The sequence below is a fragment of the Podarcis vaucheri genome, assembly GCF_965113315.1.
Source record: "Podarcis vaucheri genome assembly, chromosome: 5".
Lineage (NCBI taxonomy): Eukaryota > Metazoa > Chordata > Lepidosauria > Squamata > Lacertidae > Podarcis > Podarcis vaucheri.
The window spans coordinates 24,761,347-24,782,091 of record NC_138763.1 but is presented as its reverse complement, the minus strand read 5'-3'; the positions used below and the strand labels follow the sequence as shown (position 1 = coordinate 24,782,091).

Below are 20,745 nucleotides of genomic sequence, written 5' to 3'. Positions count from 1 at the left end.
ATTGCTAGGCCAGCCCCAACCTCTCTCACCACCAAAGGAACACAAGTGAACAACACAAACAACGCTGACACCAAACTCTACATACATTAAACATAATAGAAACACCGCCACCTGACCCCACCCCCATCCATCTTCCCTCTCTCCACTCCCCTTTCTTTTTTCTTTCTTTTTTCTTCTCCCCCTAATGCCTCAACAAATGAAACAGATTTGTAAAAATGTTACATGAAAAAAAATATGAGGCATTACACTTCTGTAAAACAAGAAAACCCTTAATAAAATATTAAAAAAACAACAACAACAACAGAGAACAGGATTGAAAAGCCTCCTCAGCCCATCATATAAAGAAATCTGGAAATCTGGATAGGACATGTTGTCATATATAAAACTGCTTAATGTAGAATCACTACCAAAGTTACCCTAATGACAACCATAGCATTATTTTGAAGTTTAAAAGTATCATTGGATACTGAGCATAGGACTACTGCTGGGTGGATGGATGTTACCTTGCAGTATTACAGTGGTACCTCTAGTTACAAACTTAATCCCTTCTGGAGGTCCGTTCTTAACCTGAAACCGTTCTTAACTAGAGGCGTGCTTTCGCTAATGGGGCCTCTTGCTGCCGCTGCGCTGCCAGCACACAAATTCTGTTCTCATCCTGGGGCAAAGTTCTCAACTCGAGGTAACTCTTCCAGGTTAGCAGAGTTTGTAACCTGAAGCATTTGTAACTCAAGGTACCATTGTAATTTTATTTCATAAAATATATATATATTGCTTGGTTGCAAACAACAATACCCCAGGGTGGTTTACAAAAAAATCCAAGCAAAATGCACAACAGTATTTTAAAACTTGGTAATGATTCCTTGTCCAAAGCTCCTGCATAACTTTGTCTTACATTTCTGCTAAAATTCTTACAGGCATAAAGCATTGATCGTAGATTATTCCAGGGGAGGACGATCTGTACTCCTCCAGGTGTTGTTGGAGTCCAGCTTCCATTGTGGAGTTTTGCCACAACATTTGGGATCTCCTTCCGCTTGACATCTGGAGGATCGCAGACTGCCCTTCCCTGGATAATGCAAATTGCTGCAAAATGCAATTTTTTTTAAAAAGGGGGGGGGTGCCGGGGAGCAGGCTAAGGCCACTTCCAAGCTGCTGCTGTTTTGCAAGAGCGATTCAAGAGCCTAATGGCAATTACAGTGGATTTGTGCAATTAAAGTGGATTTGGTGTTCTAGCGCTACAAACCCACTTATCAAAAAACAAACAAAAGAAACCTGACTTTTTGAAATCAGGAAAGTGGTGAGAACCATTGCTTACTTATAACCCTCCCTGCAAACAAATCAGAGCAAATGCTCCGCAAACAGGTCATCTGGAAGTGACCCCGGAATCGCATGCAAGCTGCTTGCAAGGTGCAAGTGTGTGTAAGCAAATACACACTTTTCAGCGGCTGACGTCACTTGACTATGAAACGTCAGATCTAGGCAGTCATGAAAAAGCAACCAGGGCGCTTTTAAAGTACAGAGAAAAGATTAGCAAACTATAGAAAGCAGGGCTGAGTCCTACCCTCCCACAGTTCTTTTTCTTTGTTCCCATGGTTTGTATTGACTTGCATAACTGTTAATCCAAATAAAAAGGTCTGCACAATATTTTCCTTGTCATCAGAGCATTTTAAGTAACCTTTGATTTATACCTGCATTCAAGGAATGGTACTATTGTTTTATTGCACAGTTATAACTTTCCGTCACTTTTTAGATCTAAAGTGTCAGTCATTTATCTTTACTATTTTACCGAATATGGCTGTTGATGACTTAGTTTAATTGTTTTAATTAGTTAACTCGATACTGTTATTATTTTTTCATAGAACCATATGCCTCAGACATTCCAAAAAAGAGGGGGGGAGGGATCTCCATATTTCATCGACACTGATTCCATTTATCAATACCAAACACTAAAGGTGAGAAAATATTATGATTTTGGGTTTTCTTTCTGCTTTGTGAGGGTTTTCTTGCCGATTAGAATGTTAGTTGCTCATATTGACGGGTTTAATGTGCCTTCATATTGTGACGAAGAGCCAGCATTTTTAGCTATGATGATTGATTTGTCTTAGAACAGTTCGTTGCAAAGCCAACAATAAGGGGGGTGGGGGGGTCGCCTTTGATATAATGCTCAGAGTTGCCCAGGATCTGGTTAGAAAGTGGTGTTCCTGAAATTCAATCTATATGAAAATTGCTTAGAAAGTTCAACATGCGAAAATTTCAGAAGAATGAATACCCCAGAATGAAGAGAAAGGGCAGAGTCTGGAGAGTCAGATTGAGCCTTAGCAGATGCCAATGTGGTTGAATAGCAGAGTAAAAAACAACAACAGTGCAATGCCAAACGAGAGGAGGAAATTAGACAGCACCTTGAAACACAAATGCAGAATACAGGGGAAGATAATGACAGAATTTGGGAAGTAAAGTCCTTAAAGGCCAAGCCCTGAACATTTATTTAAAATCTATCAGTGGGAGAAAGGAGGTATGGCCTTTAGGTGGCAAAAGCACTGAAAATGGACAGAAGGCAAAGTCTTAGATGCAGAGAGAGGCTGGTTTAAATTCCCCCCACTTGCTGCATTAACAGGGCTGTTGAGAGGGAAGCTGGCTTTCTGTTCGCAAAGTCCCTGTTTCAGCAAGGGGGTGATGTTTTAACACCAGTCTCCCTGCATCTGTGTTAGACTGCAAAGCTTCAGCTGCATTCAGTCAGGACTCCGCGCCCTGGCGTGAAAGCAAGTCGGGGCCTCAGAGCCCGTTGCAGCTCCTGCGACATGTCAGTTGCTGCTTTTCACTTATGAGATTTGATGGAGCGGAACGATTTCTGTCTCAACAGAGATGAATGGAGGGGAGGCAGCAAAAACAAAGGCTTCTCCCGGAAATCTTGAGGATTGGAGGTGGGCAGGTGGGGAGGTCCAGGTGTCCTGTGCTGGCTGGCTGGGTGTTAACCACTGCCTCACACGCCCTGGGCAGGGATGGGGGCAAGTCACCTCTCCTTCGGTGTCGCGGAGAGCACCTGGACCTGTTTTTGCAACGGCTTTGCCCCCCAGCAGGTGCCCAGATGGCTGGTATACCTCTCTCCTTTTTAGCTACAGCGCTGTATTTTATTTAGCGAGCCAGTTGTTTTTATTTATATCCCAACCTTTTCCTCCAGGGAGCTCAAGGTGGCAGACGTGGTTCTCTGCCCCCTACCTCATTTCATCCCCACAACAACTCTGTGAAGCAGATTAGGCCGAGAGACAATGCCTGGCCCAAGGTCACCCAGCCAGCTTCATGGCCAAGTAGGGATTTGAACCCTGATCTCCCGGGTCCTAGCCCAGCAGCCTAACCACTACACCACACTGGCTCCCAAAGCAAGTGATAGGACTTTTAGTATGATGACCACAAAGGGATGCACGGCAGCCCCCCAGTTTGGTTTCTGGGTCTTTCCATTAGGAGAATGACCAATGGCAGAGTGCCAGGGGGTTGCTATGCATCCCTTCGTGGTCATCTTATGCTGTGTGTTGGTCCCTCTGCAGACACACCTAAATTCAGGGTCCTACGCGCTGTGGGTTAAACCACAGAGCCTAGGACTTGCCGATCAGAAGGTCGTGGTTCGAATCCCTGCGACGGGGTGAGCTTCCGTTGCTCGGTCCCTGCTCCTGCCAACCTAGCAGTTTGAAAGCACGTCAAAGTGCAAGTAGATAAATAGGTACCGCTCCGGCGTGAAGGTAAACGGCGCTGACCCGGAAGCTGTACGCCAGCTCCCTCAGCCAATAAAGCGAGATGAGCGCCGCAACCCCAGAGTCGGCTGCGACTGGACCTAATGGTCAGGGGTCCCTTTTCCTTTACCATACTTGGGGAGCACAAGCAGGTGAGCAGAGCAGGCTACTGCTGCATATGGGTGCTCTGCAGCCCACAGGGTGGCTAGAGAGAGCCCCGTTCTCCCTCCTTGCCTTCTCCATGCACATAGGAACTGCGGTCCTCCTCCCTGTACCTCCCTTCTGCCTAATCGCTTTCCCTCTCACCTCCGGTCCTCACTGCCACCCAGAGGGAAAGGGGAAGATAGGAACCTGTGTTATAACAAGTCAGAGGCCATTCGTCCCCCTAGCTCGTCTACACTGACTGGCAGCAGCTCTCCCAGATTTCATCCTTTCCCATGCTGCGGATTGAACCTGGGACCACTGAGCTGCAGCCGGCTGTGGTGGCTGCTGTTCCTTCCCTTTGCCAGAGGAGTGTGTGGGCAAGAGGCACAGAAACAAAGTCAGGGAGCCCACCAGACGGGCGGCAATGCCAGCCTTGATAATGAGGCTCAAAGCAGGGCAGGACACCGTGCTGAGGCGTGATTTTCCTTGCCGTCGGCAGGGCTGGGTGAGTGGCAAAAGCGACGTGGAGCAGGGGCAGCGATGCAACTCCTAACATCTTAAGTCATGTGCCGAGACAGTTTGTGCCATATATATATATAGCCCGAGGAATGCATCAATTATTTATGTGGTACATCTTTCTCTCGTCGTTCCAAAACCTTAGCATTACCTTCGGAAGGTCGCTTGCCTCTACGGTCAGAGCTGTTGTCCGTGTGCAAAGGTTACATGTTAGGAACTCGTGAATCCCCCCTCCTCCTTTCAGTTTCATTTTTAAAGCAAGCCTCATGTTTTCAAGGTTGCAAAAAAAAGAAAGTTGATTTATTTCCAGCTTGTTTGCTTCATTTATGAATTGCAACATCCCAATGCGATTTAACAGTGAAAACCCTTTCCTTACTTTTCTCATCTGTGGGTGGCTTCAAGTTTAAGTACAAGGGCGCAGAAGAAATGCAGGAGGTCCGCCATGTACAGCTTGGTATCTGACTCACGACTGAAAATAATATGCAAATCATGTTGGCTGCATGCAATTAAAATCTGCTTAATTTACATTTTGCTCCTGATGTATTTCCAGCAAGGCTCTCGGTGCCACAGCAGTTTGATTTTATTACTGTGCAGATGTAGGAGAGATTTCATAATCCAGACCCTGTTATCTGCAGCCTCTTATGGTGCACCCAGATACTCCTACAATACAAACAGCACCCCTGGATCTCCCATTGTTTGTGCTTGACTTCATGCAGTAAATAATATTTTTATCTATTCAAGGGCTGCTTAGAAAGTAACAGACTGGTGTACGATTGTTTTTCATAAGATACCTACGTTTCTTTTTGCCGTTCTGCCCTTCCTCCTTGATGATGCCGAAAAGTAATTACTGTTTTTGTCAAGGCTTTTCGTCCACCTCTCCTTTTCCACAAAAGGAATCAAATTATTTTTGACGCTGCATTGGGGGATGTGGGTGCAGTTGTGTGAATGCATTGTCTATAAAGTAAGTCGAGCCTCAGACCACAGTTCCAGGAGAAAGAGGCATCGGTGACTAGAAGCACATACAGCCCCACACCTCTCTAGAAACTAGAAAAGAAATTCAGCAAGGAACACCTTCCGTTCCAGGCTGCTTAGTGTCCGTTCCACTCTGCAAAGTGTCTGTTTTCTATATTGCGCTCCTGAGCTGCTTCTCTTGTTCGCTTTTTTGCCTTGCTTGCTGTCTCTGGAAGCATTTCCTGCCTCTTGGGTTTCTGACATTTGTAATAATCATGAAAGAGATACTCGGCCAATATGGAGTCTGGCTCTTTAACCCCACCTCCTTAGTCGCAGGAAAGCTGTAGGTTTACAGGGACCAAACAAAGGGGTTGGGATGCTATTCTGAGAGATGAAGTAGTGCCTACTTGCCTGTCCAGTGGCAGGCTCCACATTATTCCAGCAAAACGTGAAACAAATAGAAGAGCTACAAGACCAGTTCCCTAAAAAAAACAACCCATATCCATCCCCCACAAAGGTAAGAGGGTCATGTTAACTATCTAGTTGTGCCTTTTAAGTAGCTGGATTTTTATGCAGGTGGCCAGCCTAGGGGGCTTGAACCGTTTGCCTCTGTTACAGCCTCATCAAGGTCACATTCAAACCATTTTTTATAGTGGAGGATGGAGCTCATTGGCTCTGGCTCCACCTACTGTTGGCCTCCTACCTTGCACCCTTACAGTTCCAAGAGACACCGCTCACCGATTCTGACTTCAAAAGCACTTAGTATAATAATAATAATTTATTTATATCTCACCCATCTGGCTGGGTTTCCCCAGCCACTCTGGGCGGCTCCCAACAGAATATTAGAAACACAATACAGTATTAAACATTAGAAACTTCCCTAAGCAGGGCTGCCTTCAGATGTCTTTTAAAAGCAAGTAGGCTTTAGTTGGGTCACATGTAGTCTGCCTGACCCCTACTTGGGTCATTTCTCTAGGGTCCATGCATCTAACATTCTGCCATTCCCCACTTTGATTTAAGATAAAGAACTCATGATCACAGTGCACATAGAGAGAGTCCTCCTTTGAAAGCACTCCCACATGCATACTTTCCTCCACATGGAAAGACAGCCCCATCAATTAAAGTTTCTTGTAGACTTTGCAGTCATGTAAGCTTTCTACATGGACGCGGGTGGTGCTGTGGGTTAAACCACAGAGCCTAGGACTTGCTGATCAGAAGGTCACGGTTGAAATCCCCGCAACGGGGTTACCTCCCGTTACTCAGTCCCTGCTCCTGCCAATCTAGCAGTTCGAAAGCATGTCAAGTGCAAGTAGATAAATAGGTACCACTGCAGCGGGAAGGTAAACGGCGTTGCCGTGCGCTGCTCTGGTTCGCCAGAAGCGGCTTAGTCATGCTGGCCACATGACCAGGAAGCTGTACACCGGCTCCCTTGGCCAATAAAGCGAGATGAGTGCCACAACCCCAGAGTCGGTCATGACTGGACCTAATGGTCAGGGGTCCCTTTACCTTTACCTTTAAGCTTTCTGCATGGAAGGAAATATTGAAGTTGAGGTGCCTTCAAATAAGTGCCCCAACCTTGTGCATTCAAGATGGTACAGAGTATTGCATGAGTTTCTTTCTTTAGCATTTATTTATGTATTAAGGACTTGGTTCCTGCTCATTTGAGTTAGCTCTGGGTTACTCTCAGCTTTCTAAGGTGGCAGCCGATGAATCTGAGATCGGCTGGAGTGTAAACTGAGAAGGACCACACCTTTGCGCCCTAAAGTCCAGCAGCACTGAAGATAGCTTTAGAAAGTTGAAAAGGTCATGTTCTCAACCTGAATCACGTAGGCCGCGATGCGTTCCAGCATGACTCATTGTGGAATGGGTGGGGCTGTTCTTTCCTACTATAATAAAATCCATGGGCTCTAAGAGTTTTTCACCTCCTGCAAAACAACTCAAGAGTATATCCTTACTACAAGGAGAAGCTGCAATAGCAATGGTGTTTATAGTCTTCGTACTAAGCTAAAATGCCACATAGTAGCACATGGAGCACTGATTGTTTGCATGCATTGAGGGCAAAGCTACATGAAACACATGCAAGAAGTTAAAGTGCATATCCTTTAACTATCAGTTGGGCAGATGGCAAACAGTATTGGGGCCATCGCATGCAGAGGAAAAGATACGATGTGGACAACCACTGCCCTGGTCCTCCCACCTAATTTCTGAAACTGGGATTAGCCCCAGGAAGCAAGCACACGTTGGTTGCTTTCTTTCCTGCGCCTTGCAGCATCTTTAATAATAATAATAATAATAATAATAATAATAATAATAATAATAATAATTTATTTTTATACCCCGCCCATCTGGCTGGGTTTTCCCAGCCACTCTGGGCGGCTTCCAACAGGATATTAAAATACAATAGTCTATTAAACATTAAAAGCTTCCCTAAACAGGGTGAATGCCCCTCGCATGCTTTGGACCCAATACTGCTTCCCCCCAGCTAAGATTTAAAGAATTAAAAACCATGCACATTAAATGTTGATGATGGCGCATGTGGTTTGGCCCTGAATTGATTTTTATAGGATCTTGGTAGATAATAAGGCAGATCGAACAGATAAGTTCAAAGTTCAGGTGCACATGGAGATGAAGCTTTGGGAAAGAAAGCCGATCAGTGAGGGCCACATATTCTCATATTAAAATATTTCTGCCACAGCCACTTAAAGCTTGTCAGCACATCAGGAACAGCTTACCCAGTGGGATAGAGCCACAACACCAGCTTCCCAGCAGCCATTTCACTGCCACTTAACTGGGAGAGAAGAGGTGGCAATGAGCTCTGAAAAGACCTAGCTTGCAAACATATTGATTCAAATAGGCACCAGCTACTTAGTTTACAAGGCCAGGGTGTGTTCTTTACATCACCACCCCACTCCCCCCAAACAACAACAACAACAACAAATTTTTAAAATCTCCCAGTTTCGCTATAAACCCTTAGAGGAAATCTTCCTTTGTTTACGTGAGTTATCACAATTGTCCATTTTTCTACTTCCTGTACTTTAGAGAGCCCTAGACCAATGGTCTTCAGCTGATGGGTCGGGACCCACTACCGGGTCGCAGACAGATCTAAGATGGGTCGCAACAGCAGCACTACCACAATACAAATATATGGTAACAAATTAAAAAAAAAAAAGTGTCCCCAAATGTATGTTTCGGTTACAGGTGTGTCCCAGATCTGGGAACAGAAGTCACTGTTACCCTAGGGGTTTGTGTGCAGTTTGTTATCCTGGGATAGTGTTCAAGATTGGGCTGACTATCCTGCAGGATGAATGTCTCTATTTCCCCAGGTCTTTAGACAACAGGAATTTGCAGCTTGCAAGTTTAGCGACTGCCCCCTTACCCTAACTCTCATACTGTGATGACTCCTAGACCTGCTGCTTTGTTTACTATGGATCCAAGGGCGGGGGGGGGGGATGTCTTATAAGGCTGCAGTTTTATACACACCTGGGAATAAGACCCATTGAACTCTATGGAGATTACTTCTGAGCATGCATGTATAGTAGAGTTAGGGAACCGCAGGGGCCAAATGTGACCCTCCAAGCTCCTCTCTGGTCCTTGGGACTCTTCCCAGGTCACACACCCTTCCCAGTTGCACCACTGGCTGGCCCTGCCTTGTACCCCAACCCCCTTGACTGTTTCCCCCTGACTGGAATGTGTCCTTGGAACTTCTTCTTGCTTCTCTGAATGGAGGGTACAAAGGGATGTGTTGAAGCTACCCTACTGTCCAAAGGTAAACTTTCCATTGATCTCTCAACCCACTTACGCCTCCATCCCATCCAACGCCCAGAAGGGAATGAAGCCCCCAGACTGAAAAGGGTCCCCCACCCCTGAGCTATAGCATTGCACTGACTGCTACCATAGACCACCGCCGGTCTGAGTTGGGGAATTCTCCTGCAGTGCCCAACTCGCAGGTGTGTGCTTCCAACCCGAGAATCCTGGGCAAAGAATATCGGGAATGGTGACTTAAGTAAAGAAGCATCAAACATGTACACTGCTCTGGACCCAGGAAGAGAATGTTTAGGCATTGTGTCTCCTCCACCAGCACATCTCTTTTAGAAAGGGAGGACTTTCTGGTTGTGCTACAACCAAGACATCAATTTTTAAAATAAAATAAAATATCCTTTATATTGGAGCAGCCTCCATGCAAAATGAAGCAAGATGACATTGCATTATCACCAGGGAGTCAAGGACATGAATTTTAACTAGCGATTTGGCCACTAAGCACACAGTGACTCAGCAGACATTGGAACCGGAATGAATGAGTTCCTATTTCTTCGCTGCGTTTCTTGCAGCATGCTAACTTTCTTGATCGTGCCCTATCCATCTGACTGTGTACCGTAGGGAAATGCTGTTTAGATTATTATTAAATATTCCTCAGTGCAGAGAAAGAGAAGTGATGTCAATGTCGGCAGTAAGTGTTTTCTTTCATATGCTGCATTACTGGAAATGCTGGCTTTTCAGCTTATGCAAACAACTTGAATTCCCCTTTTTGTTCACACACACACTCCATCAAACTGAGTTCATTTTTAGGGTCTAATTTTTTACAGTGCTATGCTGTGCTAGTGCAAGTATTTCTTTCTTGAATGTGCTGGTATGGGCAGCCACACTTTGGAAAACCTAAGATCCTGGTGCTACAGCCCATGGAACAAGCACCAGTGCTTCCCAGTTCCTAACTGGGAAGATTTGCAAAAGCTTTGGCTGGAAATAGAGAAGGCATGTTTTGACAGCTCATCTGGTTCCTGGTTTTGCAAGGTGTTTGCTTCCCTTCAGCTGTTGGCCCAGGCTAGTCAGGCTGTTGATATGCTGTCCCGGGCCATTGGAAACTTCCATTTTTACCTTCAAGTCTTGCTTGAACTTTTTTATTTGATTACTAAACCTCAAATGCTTCTAAATCTCACTTTGCCTTTTAGTCCATTGAAGCTTCGCTGACAGCCAGAGATGGAGGGCTAGGGAGAGTCGGTGTAGCTGTCAAGGAATGCTGCTTTGTTTATTCTTGAGCAGTGGCTTTTGGTGGATGCTAAGGATCTAGCCAAGTCTAGGGGCATGTTTCTTCTTCCTTCTCCTCCTCCTCTAAGGCTTATTCAGCAGACTACACATTGTGGTTGGGCTTGTGTAGCCAACAGTATTTTCTACATGTGTCCCTCAGCCTTATTGCATGCATGCAGCCCCTGTCTTCTCCCATTACTTCCCACACCTTTTGTCTGCACTGCAGGGAGAGTGGTAGGTACACAGGCAGGTACACATGGGAGGACAGAGGCCAAATCACAGACAGTGGCGCCCACTCAGTCCACTAATAGGAAGCCAGGGAGTGTGGCAGAAATAGCGACACCAGCAGAGGCTGGTTTAGGTAGCCTAGATTGCTGGCTTACAATAGAGGAAAAACCAGTAGGGTTTCTTTTCCCCACTCCCTTTAAGAGCAAAATACTGCAACTTAAAGTATTTTGGGTTCTGCTTCCCAAATTTAAATTTGTGGACGTCCTATCGATAGCAGTAACCGTAGTTGTTGATTCTTGAATGTATTGCCTGTGACCCAGTGAGCTAGCAGTTTAGATGATCAGCCTATTCCTTGCCCTTAAGGCACCTCTTAAAATTTCCCAATGCTGCCTGCCGTTCCTCCTGCTCTTCCTGGATGTGGCGATGTGAACAGGGCTCATATAACATTCCACTGATGGGAGTAGGAAGAACCTGAGGCAGCGAGGCTGTTGTATTTTGTAGGGAAAATAATGTTTAACATTAAGAAGACATGCTGGATCAGGGGTCGGGGGGTTTGTCACAGAACAGGGGCTTTGTTCACATTCCACCTCTTCATTTATCCCAGGAAGAGAAAACCTGCAACCTTACAAATAGTGTTGCGCTAGAAGCTGCCATCAACCCTAGCCATTGGCTCTGCTGGCAGGGACTGATGGGTGTTGAGCTGGCCTACCCATTCCTGACTGAGCCTTTGATCACACCATTGCTTTGTCATCTTTCACATTAAGCTCCCTCCTCCATATCTGTCCCACGTACTTCTCCTAAGCCTTGGTCTGATTATTATCAAGCACTAGAAAACGATACACTTTTGATGGATGGGAATAGTTCCTTTTCAGCCCTAAATTGTGGGCCGTATCGATTACCTAAGGAGAAGGTGGCATATTCAGGAAGGAACTACTTGAGAGCATGATGTTAAGGGGCCACAGCAAAGGATGAAGCACATGCATGTAGAAGGTCTCAAGTTCAATTTGCAGCATCTCCAATTAATAAGTAGCAGAGCTGGGAAAGATCTTACTCCCTCTCCGCCTTTGAGAGCTATTGCCAGTCAGAATAGACAGTAATGGCCCAGACCAGAAATGGAAACATCTAGCCTGTGGACCTAATTAAACACACAAGGCTCTACTTGGCCTCACAAGGCCATTTTCTTATTTTTTAAAAGAATGCCCACTCCTGTCATATATTTGATATCTCTATATGAAACTGCTGGGAGGTGGTATTTGGAGTGTGGTGCCTTCAATATGCAGGTGACATGTGAATCAGGAGGGAGTGTTCAGGTGCTGGACCAGTATCTGGAGAGAGTGACAGGCTGGATGGAGGCCAACAAACTCAGTCTGAATTCTGATAAAATGGAGGTCCTGTGGTTAGGCACTTCCTGGGTCCAGGAGTTGAGGAAACAGCCTGTTCTGAATGGAATAGCATTTTCCCTGAAGGAGCGAGCATTTTGCACGTGAATACTCATTTCTAAGCTGTTCCCTGCAGGAGAGGAGGGATTATGCCCTGCTTTTGTTTGTCAGCTATACACGCCCCCCCAATGTAACCCATATCCTGAGATACGGTTGTCCCACATTGCCAGCATTTAGGCGTCAACTTAAAATGTTACCTGCTCGTTTTAATAGATAAGGTTTTTGTTGCCTGTCCTTTTGGCGCTGAAAAGGTTATTGTTCCGTTGATAATTTTTTAATTACTTTTATGATAATTGTGTTTAAATATCATTGCTTTGGGCTCCAGCAGGAGGAAGAGGGGTGCATTAATAGAGTAATAAATAAATTACAGTATGGGACAAGGCCTTGTCTGCACTGCAACTTTCTTCACAGTTTTTTTTTTTGTCCTAGGGATCATAGTGGGGGGTAGGAACCCCTTTAAAAAGCAGGGGTGGGCGGGCTGTGATGTGATATGTTGCCACTGTGAGTATTCCTGTACCACTCACGTTGTATGCCATTGTTCCCATCACCACCAGAACACCACTGGGAAGCGGCAGATAGGGGCTCTTGTGTGCCACAGGCGGGTGCTGTTAAGTTGTGAGCAACAAGAGAATGTGGCCTTGCGGCAGTGCTCATTCCATTCCCGGCCTCTTCCCGACTTTACCAAAGTCATGGCTAAAAACAGTGGCTTAAAAGACCAGACCCAATTCCAGTGCCTCCGGTCAGTGCATTGCAGATTTCTCCAATGCAGCATCTGTGACATGGTCACTGGCACTCAATGAGTTGTGGCTATCCTGCACTTCAACTCACTGGAGGCTGCAGGTCCATTGGCCATGGACTGGTTTGTCCTTTGTCCACCACCCAAAATAGCCGAAGAGCCAGCCAGAATGGGGGCGGAGTCTCTAGGGGAAGGGGAGATTCAGCAAAAATAGCCTCCACATACTTCCGTGAGTGGGATCAACACTGGATCGAAAGCTTTCCATGAGCAGAAGCAGCCTTTCTCTTCATAGAGGTGACTGCTGGGTCCAAGCCAATGTGTGCAAGTCCTTCAGAATATAATGATAAAGAGCGCAGGCTCGCTGTCTCAAATATGGCTTTGTATGTATAGTGTTATTGATGTGATGGTCTGACTAATATTTACTTCTTTTTTTCTCCTCCCCCCCCCCCACTCCAGCCAATGTTTTCAGTTGCACCAAGCTTAGCCACCAATGCTTCAACAGCCTTTAACCCCTACTTGGGGCCTGTCTCTCCTGGTTTGGTCCCAGCAGAGATCCTGCCGTCAGGGCCAATGCTGGTTGCGGGGAATCCTGGCATGCCAGTTCCTGCTGCTGCAGCAGCAGCCGCACAAAAGCTAATGAGGACAGACAGACTGGAGGTAGGAAACGACACGTTACGATTTCCCTTTGCAAAGCTTCCGACCACCCAGATCGGCATTGTTTAGTCTTGCAGTGGTAACACCCCATAAACGCCTTGCACGAGAAAGGCGTCGTTCTGTGACCCTGGGGAACATCCTTTGCAAAGACGGTGATGTAATAATGTAGCCCTGTGTATGCATAACTTGGGGAATTGCAAATGATATTATGAGCTTGTTTTGCAGCCTACTGCTATTCTGTTTCGCTGGTGGGTTTGGGGAAGCACTTCTGCAGGAGAAGGCACCAACTACCCCTCCTTAATCTTTGGCAATTGACAAAATAAGCAATGCTTTTTCAAACAATGATTATCCAGAATTGAAAATCTAGCACTTTTGGGGAGAGGGGTTGTTACCAAGCTCTCCAAACGTTTTAGGGTGCAAATCGCTTTATACTCCTTCCCTCACACATTTTCACCAAGTCACTGTTGTTGACCCTCAGTACCCCATCTGTAAAATGGGAATATGTGTCAGGAGTTCATGGCTGACAAGGGTGGAATATAATCCCTCCCTAAGTCCCATTCACTGCAGTCTAGAGCACTCTAGAGGAAGTAAAAGTTTCTGAGCATCAGTAGTATTACCATCATACCAGGATGGCAGCATATTTTCCACAGACTTTCTCATTTCCATTCTACGCCTGTTGCCAGAATCTTGTATGAGGTCTCATATTTTTTATTTATCAGGTTTTGCTACATCCCTAACAAATGTTGTTCTGCTATAGCAGATACTCTCCTTTGCCCTCAACAATTCCTTATCTGAGGGAGTCTGACAAGAGTTTTCAGCATCTTCTGACATCAGTGGCGATGTGGGCCCTCAGCCAGCCTTGTCCTGCAGCTTGGTACTGCGCTAAAAAACTGAGTTACAAATGAAGCCTTCTTCGTGCTAGTCTAGGCACTATCTGAATTGTCCGTAAATGGATGCAGGCATAATGCTTAATCATGGTTAGTGCTAACCATGGTCTGTTGGCTTAATTTATCCCAGTGAAATCATCCTTTACATAGCAAACAAAATCAGAATGCAGCAAAAAAAATCACAGTTTAGCTTTCTGAGTTATAAACTCTGCCCCATGGTGGATATTACAGTGGTGCCTCGCAAGACGAAAAGAATCCGTTCTGTGATTCTCTTCGTCTAGCGGTTTTTTCGTCTTGCGAAGCAAGCCCATTGACGGATTAGCGGATTAGCGCTATTAGCGGCTTTTAGTGGCTTTTAGCGGCTTATCTGCTGATCGGATCAGCTGATAAGCGGCTTAGCGGCTTAGAAAAAGGGGGGGAAGGGAAAAAAACCAGCAGGAACTCGCAAGACATTGTCGTCTTGCGAAGCAAGCCCATAGGAAATTCGTTTTGCGAAGCACCTCCAAAACGGAAAACTCTTTCGTCTAGCGAGTTTTTCATCTTGCAAGGCATTCGTCTTGCGGGGCACCACTGTATTCACTGTCATATTGCAAACAGGGTTTGCAAACTGGCTTAAACCATGGTTTTGTCAGTGGAGGTGAAAGGTTACACTCCTCCCTAGGCAGTTCAAATCACGGTTTTTCAAAACCACTTCAAACCATGGCTTCAGATTCTGGTTTGTAGCTGCACAAGCAGTCAACATCCACATTTTATGTAGCCCCAGATGTTTGCTGAAGTGCCCCATTCTTCCATCTCGCATCAGAGTTCCCGTTTGTTTCTCCTTTTCCTCCTGGCTTCTAAAAGTTGATTCTTACATAGCAAGAAAAATTGTACAACGTACATTTAAAAAAAAAAAGCCAGAGGGAGAAAACTGATTTTGCTAAAGTTGCTTGCATGAAGGAACTTTCAATTTCTCAAAAATTCCCATAAGGAAAATCTCCAAAGTAGCACCTTATTACTTGTGAATTGTGAGGAGAAATTGGCTAGTTGCATGGGGAAATGGGACGTCTGGGTCTTTAGCTGTAATCTGTGCTATTTCAGCTATAAAGTCTCCCTGTGCTCTGGGGTAAGATCATTACCTTCTGCTTGCTGCCAAAAGTGGGTAGAAAAGGAGGCTGTCAGAATCACTTTTTAACATACATAAAAAATAATAACACTGTGGATGTAGGGAACAGCCTTATCCCCTGTCAGACTCTTTGTCTGTCTAGCCTAGTATGGTCTGTTCTGGATCGCAGCAATTGTCCTCTGTCTCAGGTGGAGGTCTTTTAGATGGCGATGTCAGAGATTGTTCTGCACTCAAGGCATGTGCTCGCATCACTGAAATCCCCTGTGAAATTTTGCACAGCCTTTTTAGACTATTTGGAGCCTGGGCGTGGGGCAGAACCCAAGATCCAGAAAAAAAGGCCTGATTTACATGGCACATACAGGTTTTAAAACACACAGAAAGGGACAAAAAATAATAATACCACTGGTCTGGAAAGAGATAACAGAGGATGGAGTCAGTACCATGTTCTCTGATGTCCTAAGATGCTTCTTGATACTACAACCGTAATAGGCTGCTATTTTACCTTGCAAGGAAAAGCGTAAAATCCATCGACAGTCTTTCCACTCACGAAAAAGTGGTAAATGCCATTCTTGTAAGGTGGCGGCGTTTCAGACATTCAGTTTTGAACCAGGTCAGTCCAGTTAATTTCCATTTGTGCATATATCTCTCCCCTTCCCACTCCAGCCCCTGTTTTAAAAAATAATAAATTAATTGACTTGCTGTTGGCGAGCGGCGCTGATTGGGTACTGGGAGAGCTGAAAGTATGAGCCAGGCCTGTGGAGGGACAGGTGCATTGATCAGACTTTGGAGGAAAGAGCTGCAACGAAAGAGAAATGGCTAGGGGTGGTTTTCTTTTCTTTTTCCGAGGCCAATTAGGCGATTTTCGATCTGCTGCTGTTTGTTTTGCCAGAGTTCAGAGAGCCTTTTTTCTCTCCAGAGCGGGGCTCCTGTTCTGCTGTGTGTTAAGTGGCGAAGTGGGACTCTGCTGGCTCCGCTGTCATTTTTGCAGCTCCCAAAGACAAAACTGCTGTCAGCCAACCAGCTAAGTGAGGGTTTTTTTGTCCTTCTAGGGCAAAACGTCTTTGCAGCATCTTTGGAAGTTTGCTGCCGCTGTTTTTAGCCAGCCTTTCAAAACTGTTGTTTTGGTTATGAATCAGCGCTGTCTGTTCAACAGTCATAAAACTCTTTCCCCACTATAAATAGGCAGCAGCTCTTATTTTTGGATCCGATTGCCCCCTCAGCACCCCCACCCCTTCCCAGACACATTAACGCTGGGCAGTCTTTGCCCAGTCCGCCTTCACAACAGCCCTGTGAGCTATCTCATTATTGTTCCCATTTCACAGGAGTGAACTGAGTCACGGAATCAGGAGTCACTCTGTGGGGTGAGTGGGGCTGAGAGACTTCAAAGAAGTGTGACTAGCCCAAGGTCACCCAGCAGCTGCATGTGGAGGAGCGGAGACGAGAACCCGGTTCCCCAGATTACGAGTCTACCGCTCCTAACCACTACACCACACTGGCTTTACCATGGCTTTATAAACTTGAGGTGTATATTTCTAGAACCCACCTCTCATTGTTTTAAACCGTTTTAAATATTATGTTTTAATGTTTAACTCATCCTGAGGCCTTAGGGTGAAGGGCTAATAATAATAATAAGAATAATAATAATAATAAGAAGAAGAATAGCAACAACAACTTAACAACAACAACCCAAACCTTCCCAACTGGAAAGTCATTTGGATTCTGCAAACCAATCCCCCCCCCCTAAAAAACCCCACCTTAAGAAATATATCGGATCTTATTGGAGCTTTTCTGGCTTCCCTCAGAAGTCCCTGAATGTAACACCTGAGGAAAAGCCTCCAAACTTTCATGGTGTGAAATTCAGCAGGAACCAAGAGATGTGCAGAACTTCCCTGGTCTTCTCAAATTCTTTTGGCTCCCCCTGAATTTCCTCAGATGTTTCATGTGAAGAGAAACCCCTTTCACTTTGGCACTAAAAGAGACGGGCATCGGCCATGCTCGCTTTTGTCCTAGGCCCAGAAGTGGGGGGGGGGGGTGTCAGGAGTTCCAGCAGGGAAGGTGTGAGGCCCTCAGTCTGACCTTGCAAGGACATCGCTCCCATGGACCGGGTTAATGAGAGGGCAGGGCAGGGTGGCAAGGTTTGGACGCACCAACCGGGCTACTTATCACTTGATACCATTTGAAGTTCAATGATGACATGCTCCTGCCTGCCTGCTATTTGCCTTGGGGCCAGCAATTGCTCTTTTTGCTTTTAAAATGAAAAGGCTCGCGGTGGGAAAACACACTTTTTAAAGATGTTGTTGCCCCTTGCTGCTTGACTTTCATCTAGAACGAATTCACAATTCACAGGGTTTTGTTTTTTTAAAAAAAAATGTCCCTGGGGTAATTGGAAAAAGGTTTCAGGTGTCCACATTGACTTACAGTGGTGCCCCGGAAGACGAATACCTCGCAAGACGAAAAACTTGCTAGACGAAAGGGTTTTTCGGTTTTGCGTTGCTTCACTAGACGAATTTCCCTATGGGCTTGCTTCACAAGACGAAAACGTCTTGCGCTTTTTTTTTAAAGCCGCTTGAAGAGGCGCAGTTGCGACGGACCGTGCTTCGCAAGACGAAAAACATCGCAAGATGAAAAGACTCGCGGAACGAATTCTTTTCGTCTTGCGAGGCACCACTGTATGTCCTTCTCTCTTAATATTAAGCCTTTCTGCATGCGTGAGTGCAGCCTTAGTGAAAGAAAGCAGCAGCAAAGTGATGTGAGAAACTATAAAAACAGAACACACTTTGACAGGGAAGGAGGGAACGTAGACACTGAAAAAGCATTTCGTGTGTCTGTGCCCCCTCGTGTGGTAAAATCATGGAATAGCAGAGTTAATATATTTTGCTCATGTGTGCTGACAAAGCTTTAGGTGGAACAAAAAAAATGTGTGGAAAGGTCATGCACCTCAAAGCTAGAACTAAATGCAATTGGCTGAATTAGAAATTGTTAATTCTGCTTTTGCATTTAGGAAGGTTATATCCTGCATAAGGCAAAGCAGATTGCTAGATTGCAGCTAAAGAATCTCACTCGAAAGAAACTGAAGTTTTAATAGCTGCATAATGGCAGGAGTCAGGGGAATTGTTTTGCAGCATAGAATCATAGAATTGTAGAGTTGGAAGGGAACCCAAGGGTCATCTAGTCCAACCCCCTCCAATGCAGGAATCTCAGCTAAAGCATCCATGACAGATGGCCATCCAGCCTCAGAAATGCTTGTTTTTTCTGCTCGAACAATATGAGGACTTAAAACACATAGGATTCCATTGCTTTTAAAACAGCCACAAGGTGGGACAATGTGCAATTGCCAGGGTGCACCTGACGTTTCCTTGCAAAGTGATCTAGGTCACTTTTCCCAGATCAGGTTTTGTAACCTGGTTTTGCTTTTGAATCCCACCACAGGTATGCCGAGAGTACCAGCGTGGCAATTGTAACCGAGGAGAAAACGATTGCCGGTTCGCTCACCCTGCCGACAGTGCAATGATTGATACCAATGACAACACCGTTACCGTCTGCATGGATTACATCAAAGGGAGATGCTCAAGGGAAAAGTGCAAATATTTCCACCCTCCTGCACACCTGCAAGCTAAGATAAAAGCTGCCCAGTACCAGGTCAACCAAGCAGCAGCTGCTCAGGCAGCAGCTACTGCAGCAGCCATGGTGAGTCCAAAGAAAGAAATGATTGCAAAAGCAGTAACATTGTCAGCTGCAGGACAGTATTAATGTATTAACTCTCCTTGCTGAAGATATTATTGTTCAGGTATCCCATTCCTTACGTATTCCAGTAAGCTTCCAAGCATGTGATGCCACTTCTGCTCTTAAGTAGTTTCAGGTTCTCCTTCAAAAAGGAAAAAAAATAGGAAATTATCATAGAGTCTTTCCGTGTGTACATGGCTTGTGTATATATGTATGTACCCAGATATACATAACATTAGCCATGCGCCTGTGAATGTACCGAGAGAGGCATTTAGCGTGATGGTAACGCACATCCGTTTATACCTGCCCATCTATAGCTTTTGATATGCATGTATATGCTTGTCAGGATCAGTCCATATCGGCAGTTTTTTCTGCAGCATTTCAGACGTAAGAATTGCACAAGCAGTTGGTGCATTCCTCATCAGATCTCACGATCTGCCATTTCCTTTTGCTTCATTTCCTGTGCTATGTTCAACAGATAAGATGCCTTTATAAAGAGGTACATTTTTTTTTTTTGCCTCACTTCCTGCACAATATGCCCCCTCCCTCCTCCTCTTCCATCTTCTTCATTGGAGTTTTTATTTCTGTTTTTTCCCTGATGACAAATCTGCACGACCCTCCCTGTGCATCTTATTTGCCTTGTAAATGCTGTCTGCTAATTCCTTCCTGAATATAACGGGTCATAACTGGCTATTTCATGATTCCAGAACACAACTATTTCACAAAACCAAGGTCCCTCTCCAACTTTTTTTTGCTGGGTGGGGGAAACAATCTTATTAGGAGCTGTTGTGGGTCCTCTGTTGCAGGGGCACAAATGCAACATTTCACATGAAGAACAAACCCTGACAAAGCTTGAGTTTCAGATGGGTAACACACAAATAATAGTCTTGGTAGCAGAGAAGTAACATCCAGAGTTCTGCTCATTTGGACACACCCTGAGAAATATATATGCATATTCCAATTATTGCTTGTCTTAAACCTACACGTCACTGAATAGATATGCATTAAATATTTCAGGTTTGGGCCTTCTTTCCGTGTATGAGGTCTCACAGTAACTTTAAAATATATGATTTAATTGGCGAGGGGGTGGCAATAGGGTCTGGAACTACTTAGGAGCAGGCACACCCAACAGCAAGACTGTTAACTTGAATTGAGGGGCCTGAAATCATTTTATTATTATTATTATTATTATTATTATTACTGTGTTTCTCTTAAACGTAACTATGGTGTAACGAATAATTGCACAACTGGGAAGTTAACCATGACATGGAGTAGCTAAACTGCAGCATACTGGGGCAGGGAGCTGAATTAGTTGGTGCGCGCACTGCTTAAAAATGTGATGGCGGGGTTGTCAAACCAAAATAGCTATTTTAATGGGCCCCTTCTCCGTTCTTTGCTTAGCTGTTAGTGTCATCCTATATATTTTTCTACATAGCTACATGATTTGACCATTAAAATACTACTTCATGTGAAACGTTGTTGTGTGATCTTCATAGCACACTGCTGGACTACAGGAGAGAGGCCTTTCCCCCCTGTGCTTATGGATACTTGAGCAAAAATACAGAAGGCAGACTCTCTTTCTCACTCTCTTCTCCTTCCTTCACCCTTTTTTCTCCCC

The 20,745-nt window shown here is 45.1% G+C and overlaps 1 protein-coding gene across 26 annotated transcripts in view; it reads left to right on the top strand.

The window, feature by feature from the left end:
* MBNL1 (muscleblind like splicing regulator 1) overlaps window positions 1-20,745 on the top strand; it is a 179,653-nt gene that overhangs the window by 137,866 nt on the left and 21,042 nt on the right. For 13 of the 26 annotated variants that reach the window (XM_082224419.1, XM_082224410.1, XM_082224409.1 and 10 more), the window contains 4 exons: window positions 1,857-1,949; window positions 8,373-8,480; window positions 13,215-13,415; window positions 18,834-19,091. In XM_082224419.1, the coding sequence (XP_082080545.1) occupies window positions 1,857-1,949; window positions 8,373-8,480; window positions 13,215-13,415; window positions 18,834-19,091 (660 nt within the window). The remainder of the gene's footprint in view (window positions 1-1,856; window positions 1,950-8,372; window positions 8,481-13,214; window positions 13,416-18,833; window positions 19,092-20,745) is intronic. The other 13 variants (XM_082224411.1, XM_082224412.1, XM_082224425.1 and 10 more) reach the window with 2 other exon arrangements.